Source organism: Carcharhinus amblyrhynchos, chromosome 6, assembly GCF_965287045.1.
Source record: "Carcharhinus amblyrhynchos chromosome 6, sCarAmb.v2.hapA, whole genome shotgun sequence".
In the NCBI taxonomy this organism is placed as follows: domain Eukaryota; kingdom Metazoa; phylum Chordata; class Chondrichthyes; order Carcharhiniformes; family Carcharhinidae; genus Carcharhinus; species Carcharhinus amblyrhynchos.
In genome coordinates this window covers 28,537,074-28,547,157 of record NC_137329.1, presented here as the reverse complement: position 1 = coordinate 28,547,157, position 10,084 = coordinate 28,537,074, and the positions used below count along the sequence as shown (strand labels likewise).

Sequence of the window (10,084 nt, the reverse complement as noted above, 5' to 3'; positions counted from 1 at the left end):
ATAAGATGATGAATGGGATGGATAGGATAGAGGTGGAGAGACTCTTCCCGCTCAAAAAAGACAGTAGGACTAGGGGGCACAGCCTCAAGATAAAGGGGAGGCGGTTTAGAACGGAGTTGAGGAGGAACTTCTTCACTCAAAGGGTGGTGAATCTCTGGAATTCTCTGCCCGTTGAAGTGGTGGAGGCTGCCTCGCTAAATATTTTTAAGAAGCGGGTTGATGGGTTCTTGATAAGAGAGGGGATTAAGGGTTATGGGGAGAGGGCGGGAAAGTGGAACTGAGCCACAACAGATCAGCCATGATCTTATTGAATGGCGGGGCAGGCTCGAAGGGCTTGATGGCCTACTCCTGCTCCTATTTCTTATGTTCTTATGTTCTTATTATCTTATTGAATGGCGGGGCAGGCTCGAAGGGCTAGATGGCCTACTCCTGCTCCTATTTCTTATGTTCTTATGTTCTTATGTGTTCACCAACAGGAAGTGAAAAGTCTTGCCTGGTGAGTGTCGAACGATGTTCATTCATCCGTTGTCGTAGCATCTGCATGACTCCACATCATGATTTCTATGATACAGCCAGTTACTTATCCAATTGGCCAAATTTCCTTCTATCCTACACCTTCTTATCTTCTTCATAAGCCTACTATGGGGAACCTTATCAAACACCTTACTAAAATCCATGTATATGACATCGACTGCTCTACCTTCATCCACAGACTTAGTTACCTCCTCAAAGAATTCATTCAAATTTGTGAAGCAGGATTTACCCCTCACGAAACCATGCTGACTATCCCAGATTAAACTGAACCTTTCCAAATGGTCATAAATCCTATCTCTCAGGACCCTTTCTATTAACTTACCGACCACCAAAGAAAGACTAACTGGCCTATAATTACCAGGGTCATTCCTATTTCCATTCTTGAAAAGAGGAACAATATTTGCCACTCTCCCGTCCTCTGGCACTATCCCCATGGACAGTAAGGACCCAAAGATCAAAGCTAAAGGCTCTGCAACCTCATCCCTTGTCTCCCAAAGTATCCTAGGATGTATCCCATCGGGCCCAGGAGACTTATCCACCCTCAGGTTTTTCAAAATTGCCAATACATCTTTCCTCAGAACATCTATCTCCTCCATCCTATCAGCCTGCATCACGCACTCATCCTCAAAAACATGGCCCCTCTCCTTAGTGAACACAGAAGAAAAGTATTCATTCAATGCCTCACCTATCTCTTCTGACTCCATGCACAAGTTCCCACCACTACCCTTGACTGGCCCTAATCTCACCCTGGTCATTCTTTTACTTCTCACATAAGAGTAAAAAACCTTGGGGTTTTCTTTTATACGACCCACCAAGGACTTCTCATTCCCCCTCCTAGCTCTCCTAAGCCCTTTCTTTTACTCGTTTCTAGCTACCTTGTAACACTCAAGCAACCCAACTGAACCTTATTTTTTCATCCTTTCATTTGCTTCCGTGTTCCTCTTGAGAAGACATTCAACCTCCTTTGTGAACCATGGCTCCCTCACTCGGCCATTTCCTCCCTGCCTGCCAGGGATATACCTATCAAGGACACACAGTATTTGTTCCTTGAAAAAGCTCCACTTTTTGTTTGTGCCCATACCTGACAGTTTCTGTTCCCATCTTATGTTCCCTAATTCTTGCCTAATCACATCATAATTACCCCTCCCCCAATTATAAACCTTGCCCTGTCGTGTGACCCTATCCCTCTCCATTGCAATAGTGAAGGACACTGAATTGTGGTCACTATTTCCAAAGTGCTCTCCCACAAACAAATTAACACTTGGCCCGGTTCATTACCCAGTACCAAGTCCAATGTGGCCCCACCTCTTGTTGGCTTATCCACATATTGTGTCAGGAAACTCTCCTGCACACAATGTGTCCCATCCGAACTATTTGTCCTATAAATGTTCCAACCAATATTTGGAAAGTTAAAGTCACCCGTGATAACTACCCTGTGACCTCCACACCTATCCATAATCTGCCTTGCCATTTCCTCCTCCACATCTCTATTACTATTTAGGGGCCTACAGAAACTCCTAACAATGTGACCGATCCTTTCCTATTTCTAACTTCAGCCCATATTACCTCAGTAGGCAGATTGCCCTCGAATGCCATTCCCCTCAACCATTTTTTGGCATCTGTCGATACTTTAATTCTAATAATAAAAAAACAAATTAAATTAAACCCAGTCATGGTCCCAACATGGGGGACAAACCAGATCCAAGCTGACAAGACAAGGCATTGCATCCCATCTTGGGCTCAATCAAACACGATCCAAGCTGACTGAGTGAGGCATTGCACTCCCTGCAGGGCTTGATCTAACACTTCTTTTGGGTGGGATTTTATGGCCTCACTCAAATTCTACTGCCCACCTGCCCACCACGGAATCGGGAAGGGCGAGGTGGAAATGTTGGTCACGATTCTCCCCCCATCCCGACCTGCAACTTTTCTGGTGGGTCGGGGTGGGAGATGTGCTATCGCCGGCCTTGTTCCGGGATTTGCGCGTGTGCCGGGAATGCATGTGCATCTCCCAGAGCCAGAAAACAATTGGAGAACAGACCATGCTGGAAATCAGCGGGAAGACAGGTAAGTCATTTGAATCTTTTTTTTTAATGTGTTTTAAATATGTTTTAAATTTCATTATTGGGAACTTGCTGGTTACGATTGAACCTCCGACCTTGCCAGGAGTACTGCATGGTCTGCCGGAGGGCCTGCCTCCCGGAGGCGTGGGGGTGTCTGCTGGGGTGAGGGGAATCACCATTGCTGGGGGAGGTGGTGGGGGGGGATGGGCTGTACATCAAAGCACTCTGGGCTGGGGGTGGGGGGGTCGGTGAAATCAGGGTTAGCCCAGAAATTGTTGTGGGGGCTGCGATCGGGCCATGGGGGGGGGAGGGGGTTGGGCAGGAGGGGCAGCACTGCAGGGGACCTGGGCAGGCCAGCAGAGGGGGGAGACTGACAAATGATGGCCACTGCGCATGTGTAGACCTCCAGAACTGTCAGGCGCTGGGGCAAAGAGGCCCCACCAATCTGGATTTTAATGAGATTCACTAATGGGGCCTCTGTAGTGACCATGATGCTGGTGTTGGACTGGGGTAAACACAGTAAAAAGTCTCACATCACCAGGTTAAAGTCCAACTGGTTAAATAAACCTATTGGACTTCAACCTGTTGTTATGAGACTTCTTACTATGTTTACCTCTGTAGTGCACAGAGTGCAGAAAATCGAGTGTGAAGTTGAACTGAGAAAATAGTCATGATCTAGAACAGTTTTCCCACCAGTTCAGCAATTCTGGGAGAATCGCCCCCATTAATTGACCTCTGGTGGGATTTTCTGGTCTCAGGTAGAGTGAGGCCAAAATCCAACCCAGCCCAGTGCAATGGGCTAGCCCCGTCCTCTGCCTGATCATGGTTTCACCCCAGCAGTAAAATTTGTGCAGACCAGTTTACATATGAACGCAGCAGACAGGAAAAGATCAGCGGCTCCCCCCCCCCGCCCCAGGCTGTCCCACAGGTCATCGGTAATCTCTCACAATTCAGACACTCTCTACCTATCTGGAGCCCTGTAACCTCCCAGGAAAAAGGTTTTTCTCATATCCCAATGCGCCTCTCCCCTTCCCATATGAAGTGCCACTCCAAAGTTCAATTAGCAGAGTCTGAATATTTAAAAACCTTCAGTTACCCTGACTTGGTGCTGGATAAATCAGATTGGATTTATTCTTTGCCAAAACCAAGTAACTGCTGTGGATGGACAGGGCTTCACAGAGCAATGAACCGCCAACCTTGTCACTCATTCTGCCATGGATCAGAATCTTGGTTCAGGACAGAAACTCAGGTTTACAACGCCCTTCCTGTTCTCAAGTTGGCCAATGCTTTTCCCAATGTTACAAGGGCGACGCGACTGTTTGTGGGTTTAAAAGGACAGCCCAAAAGTTAGTGGAAGGTGTTCCAAAAACGCATTTTTCAGCAAAATTAAAACAAACCTCAACAGGTCCAACTCATCGAAAAAACCTCAATGTAGTGTAGCTGCAGGTCCACAATGAGGCCTTTTGCACTCACAAGAGGAAATGTTTACAGTTGAACACGGAAACTTGCCATTAAGCTCATCGAATCCTCAAACTTATCAACAATTGCTTTATTAATACAATCAAAAGCACATTTTTGTAGAAAATAAATTGGTATTGCTGCGAAGTTATAACTTCAACCATGGAAGTGCTGCATAGGCATTGAAAAAGCAACAACAGACAGAGGGTGCATCAAGGTGTTAAAGAGTTCAGACACAAAACTGCTCCTGGACAACAAAACGGCGCCACCATTCCAGCCTCCAGGTCAAACGCGCTTCTCCTTCGAAACTCAATTCGCAGTAGATAGAACAGTGATCTTCAGAACGATGTAAATGACGCCGAGAAGGACGGTCAGCACCGTGGCTGCAATGTTGAATGATCGGGCCGTGGATGCATAATGTCGAGATCCATCCACATCTCCCAAAACTTTCCGATCTCTCGCCTAAAAGAAAGTAAATATGAAATGAAATTCCTCAACACTAGCCGGATTGTAAAATTCAGCGTTTGAAGTTCTGGTAACTTGAAAGCGTTTATAGCCTGTGCAAGGTGCTGTCTATTAAAGGAGCTTTTACACTTTGGAAGGACCAGAGTGTATCTGGGGAATTGATAATGGAAGATAGGGGCTATGGCGGATGAATTAAACAGGTTTGGTGAATGGATTGCACGGGTGTTTTGCACTTATCTTTACTATGGAGGGCACAAGTAACATCCCAGCAATTTGTTGAGTCTGACTGCTCACCTCTGGTCCAAATGGATTTCACTCTAAGGTCTTGAAAGAAGTGGCTAATGAGATAGTTAATACATTGGGCCCGATTTTACCATTTTCATTCTTAGTGCCGATTCTGGGCGTAGTACAGATCCGACTTAGAAATCTGCTTTCAGGTGCCCCTTTACGCTCTCAGCCATCTCCAGTCTGATTTGCGCTGTGGGAGGGCTTAGCGCTGCCAGAACAGTCGGAGCTCTGAACTCTGCATGCGCAGTTAGAAAAAAGCGCGCCTGTGTCAGATCACTCCCGAGCCGCAGAAAGCAGAAAAAGCAGCCCAGGAGTGACAAGCAGGAGTGAGGGTGTATTGCGGGCGGTGGGGGCAGGAGGGAGGCTGGAGATGTATCGCGGGGCGGGCAAATGGATCTCTGGGGTGGGGGCAAATGGATCTCTGGTGGGGAGCAAGGGGGTCCACTGTTACTCTGCAGGCGATTGGTGAGGGGGCAGGGAGGCAGGGGTGGTGATCGGTCTGGGTAGTGGGGGGTGGATAAGGGGGGGCAGTGATGTGTGGGTAGTGGGGGGGGGTTGGAGACACACATACATCACTGCCTGCCTTATCCACCTCCCCCCCACTACCCACACCGATTGTCACACATGCTCCTCCTTCCCTCCCCCCCCACCAATCACCTGCAGAGTGGCAGTGGACCCCCTTCCCCTCCCTAAGATCCATCTGCCCTCCCCACCAGAGTTCCACCTGCACACCCCCCCCTCCAGAGATCCATCTGGCCCACCTCCCTCCTCCCCCCCAAGACAATGGTCTGGCCTCACTACCCCCCTCCCCAACAACGAACTTGTCTCATTCCACCCCCCCCCCACCAGAGAATGGTCTGGCTTCATTCCCCCTCCCCTCCAGAAGAACATCTGACCTGCCTCCCCCTCCCCACCACCAGACAACGATCAACCCTCTCCCCACCACCAGACAACAATCAGCCCTCCCCCCCCACCACCAAACAACAATCAACCTCTCCCCGCTGCCAGAGGTACATCTGACCCACCTCATCCTCCTCCCCGCCCCCAGACAGACAACAATCTGACCTCACTCCCCTCCAATCAGAAAATGATCTGACCTGCCTCCACCCCCACCCCCACCATTTATCTGAGTCAGAGAAACACTGGTCGCGCTCTTCAGAGGCTGGAGCACCCGACTCAGATTTTTATTCAGCTGGTCCCTAAAAGCGCAGTTCTGGACTGGTAACCACGGTGGTGAAGGGGGAAATGCTGATAGAGTTGGGCAGGCAGTTCATTAATTCAATTTAAATGCATGCAAGTACATTTAAATCATCGTTGCGCCCAATTTGGGCATGGAATGGATCCCTGCCATTCGTGGGTCTCAGTAAAGTGGCGATCTGGGCGGACTCGGGTGCAGATTGCGATAAACGCCTCGCACCTGACTTTACCATGATTTTGTGCCCAAAAACAGGCCCATTGATTCTAATTTTCCAAAGGTTCCCTAGACTCAGGGAAGGTTCTTTTAGGTTGGAAGATAACCTAAGGGAGGGAGGTAGACAGAAACTTGGGAACTACAGGCCAGTTAGGCTAACATCTCTCATGGGGAAAATGTTAGAAGCCAGTTGTGGGTGGCACACTAGCACAGTAGTTAGCATTGCTGCTTCACTGCGCCAGGGACCTGGGCCCGATTCTGGGCTGGGTCACTGTATAGAGTTTGCACGTTCTCCCCGTGTCTCCGTGGGTTTCCTCCAGGTGCTCCGGTTTCCTCCCACAGTCTGAAAGATGGGCTGGTTAGTTGCATTAACCCAAACAGGTGCTGGACTGTGGCGACTAGGGGAATTTCACAGCAGCTTCATTGCAGTGTTAATGTGAGCTGTACTTGTGACTAATAAATAAACTTTGCTTTAAGATATTATCACAGGGTACTTGGAAAATTCAAGATAAGGCAGTGTCAATGTGGTTTAGTGAAAGGGAAATCATGTTAAAACAATTCAGTGGAATCCTTTGAATGAATCACATGTGTTGTCGGTATACTGTATTTAGATTTCCAGAAAGCATTTGATAAGCTGCCACATCAAAGGTTATGTGAAATAAAAGTTCATGGTGTAGGGCTCACATATTGGCAGCAACTGAAGACTGGCTAACTAGGTAAAAAAGTAAATTGTGAAGAAGGCATAAGAAGGCTATAATAGGCTAAGTGAGTTATGTGGGCAAATGTGAAGTTGTCCATTTTAGCCGGAAGAATAAAAAATAAGATCATTATTAAAATGGAGAATTGCAGAGATTGCCAGGTAAGGGATATCTCACGGTGCTTGAGAGGAAACTGGAAAGTCAGTGGAGGTACAGAGGGATCTGGGTCATGGAGCATGAATCACAAAAGGCTGATATACAGGTACAGAAAGTAATTGGGAGAGCTAATATAATGTTATCATTTATTGTGAGGGGAATTGATTACAAAATTAAGGAGGTTATGCTTTAGTTGTACAGAGCATTGGTGAGAGCATATTTGGAGTACCGTGTAGCTCATTTAGAAATATATGTAAATGTATTAGCAGTTCAGAAAAGATTTACTGGACTAATACCAGAAATGAATGGGTTGTCTTAGCAGGAAAGGTTGGGGGAGTTAGATTAGTATCCATTAGTGTTTAGAAAAATGTGAGGAAACTTGATGAAAACCTTTACAGATCCTGAAGGGTATTGACAGGGAGAGTGTGGAGAGGATGTTTCCTCTAGCAGAATCCAAAACTAGGGGTCACTGTTGAATTTTTGAATTTTTTAAAAGCTGAACTAGATAGATTCTTGATGAACAAAGGGGTGGGGTTATTTGGGATGGCAGGAATGTGGGGTTGGGGTTACAATAAGTTCATGACTGATTTGATTGAATGGCAGTGCATGCTGGAGTAGTTGAATGACGTGCTCCTAATTTGTATGTAATTGCCAGTGTCTTATTGGGTTTCAATGACATCGCTAATCAGGAAAACGCGTGTCCATTGCACAGCAAGAAAGACAATTATATTTTGTCACACTCAAAATGGTTTAATGCTGCAATAAAATTGAGGAACAATGCCTGTGATTCACATTGGATGCCAAAACATTCCAAAGTACCGGGTTCTTTAAAGTAACTCTGGAACCAGGGGCACTAAAGTGAAGCCCAAAGAAAACTGGAGGAACAGCATCTCATCCTTTGATTAAACACTATATAGTTTTCTGGACTGAACATTAAATTAAACAACTTCAAAGCATGAACTCTCTCCCCCACCTCCACTCCATTTGTTTCTTCTTTTCATCTTATTCTTCCATTTTTATTACTTTATATTCTTATGTTTATTTTTCCACTACTAAAATCTCACTTCCCATCTTATTTCACCCCCACCGCGTGAGGGACATCTGCTGCATTCCTGCACTCTGCACCTTTGTTCTGCCATTTACACATTCCAATCTCTTAACGAACACTCTAAGCACCATTCCTAGCCTTTATTGTCACCATTTACGTTCTCTTTTGCCTTTCAGTCTATGCCATCCCTATTAATTACAACCACCCCTCTCCCCCTTCCCCCCAACCACCTATATTCCTTGTCTTTAGTTCTGAGGAAGGGTTATCCTGACTGGAAACGTTGGCTCTGTTCTCTCTCCACAGATGCTGTTGAGATTTTCCAGCATTTTCTGTTTTCCCAACGTCGAAGGGAAAGATTGGTTTTGTTTCCTCATCCTCGAAACTGTAGAATACTTCAAAAAACAAAGTGGGAGTTTTCCGGGCTGTATAATCTGGGTACCATATTTGCATTGGTGACACCAATTCATCAGTGTTGGGTGTAAAATGATTTGTGGCGTCCCATGTGTGAACGGCACTAAACATAGGTTCCCACTTATGAAACTTGGCACTGAGACAAAGAAAAATGTGTTCAATCAAAAGAAGGACTGAAGTTGCTTTCGAAACATCTCGTGACAGATGTCTGTTGCCACCGTGAGAAAAACAATTCCGCTTAAGACTTTTGGTAAATGTTTCAAAGCCTTACTAGTGAATTTCTTCAGCAATATGTGAATCTTGGCGGCTGCTTGGCAAGGATTTTAAGAAACATTCAGTGTTTATTCTAGAGCGAACAGATTCCTGAAATCTCTCAGCAATAAGGGTTTATGTTGTTCCTGCTCGGAAACTGGTCTGGTTCCTGTCAAGAAGTCCGATTATAGACTTCTTAAAACAAATCCGAAACATGTCACTCCTACTCCGCGTGTGGGAGACTCGCAACTGGAGCAGACTGATAATCAAAGTGAGTATCCAAGAATTACTGAGCATCAAACTCCCCACAAATGAAAATGCGGAATGTAATCTAATCTCACATACTAAATAATATACCCAAATCTCATCCTGTTTCAGGTTTTTATAGCTGAGAGCTTTCTGAATAAAGTCTTTAACTGGAATTCTTCAGAATACATGGCCACCGAGGACACTTATTCTCTACAAAGTTTTCTCAGAGATCTCTTCTTTGGCAGTGGCTCAGTTGTTGGCTCTCTCTCTAATTCTTGACTGCAGCCAACTTTTTGTTTTTGCAGATTTCCTTTCACGCTTTGCTTTTCTCCGCGTGAACCTCACAGAACGGATCTGTATTACCGCACTCCCTAAAGTCTCTGTTTCCTCTCCTTGCCACCCCCCCCCCCCCCCCCCACCTCCCCACAGTCCCGGATATCCTTCACGGTATCTCTGCGCTCACCCCGGGACTTTGATCTCCCCATCCAACCCCTCACTCACTTTGACCGAGTAAATCAGCGCCACGAATCCTAGGCAGCAGAAATTCATGCAGGCGAAGTTGAAGATGGACCAGAGGAAGTGGTCCCGGACCGGGGCTGCTGTCTCGGCCAAGGTAATGACGGTGGTGGTCACCGAATGCTGGTTCTCCGCCAGTGCCCGGTACGGGGGAGGGTTGACATTCATTAGCACTTGGTCGGCCTTGTAATCCATCCCGCACCCGGTGTCAGTGAGAGAACAAACTGAATGTGAACCACTGTGTACCCAATGCTTCAACCTATAAAGACTCACCAATCAACTGCTCCCCTTTGAGAAGACGTCACTAGCTTGTCCAACGTTTTCTTAAATAACTTCACTTTAACTCTTAGCATCCAAATATTCCAACTGTTCATTCAAACAAAATAACGCCATCCTTTATATTTAACTTAAATGCTATCCTCCTAGAACATTTTATCTTCCTAGAGATTTGTGACAAATAATAGTGCATATCAATAACACTAATAAATGATCAAATCGCTTTTAGTTTTTAGGCTAATTGACCTGCTTTTGAATT

The 10,084-nt window shown here is 46.1% G+C and overlaps 1 protein-coding gene across 1 annotated transcript; it reads right to left on the bottom strand.

The window, feature by feature from the left end:
* Positions 1-3,693: 3,693 nt before the first annotated feature.
* On the bottom strand, positions 3,694-9,812 carry LOC145344434 (dispanin subfamily A member 2b-like). Its single transcript, XM_080191572.1, has 2 exons — positions 9,535-9,812; positions 3,694-4,517 (listed from the first exon to the last, which is right to left on the bottom strand). Exons 1-2 carry the CDS (start codon positions 9,742-9,744, stop codon positions 4,365-4,367), a joined length of 363 nt encoding a protein of 120 aa, XP_080047698.1. The 5' UTR covers positions 9,745-9,812; the 3' UTR covers positions 3,694-4,364.
* Between the last annotated feature and the right edge of the window lie 272 nt (positions 9,813-10,084).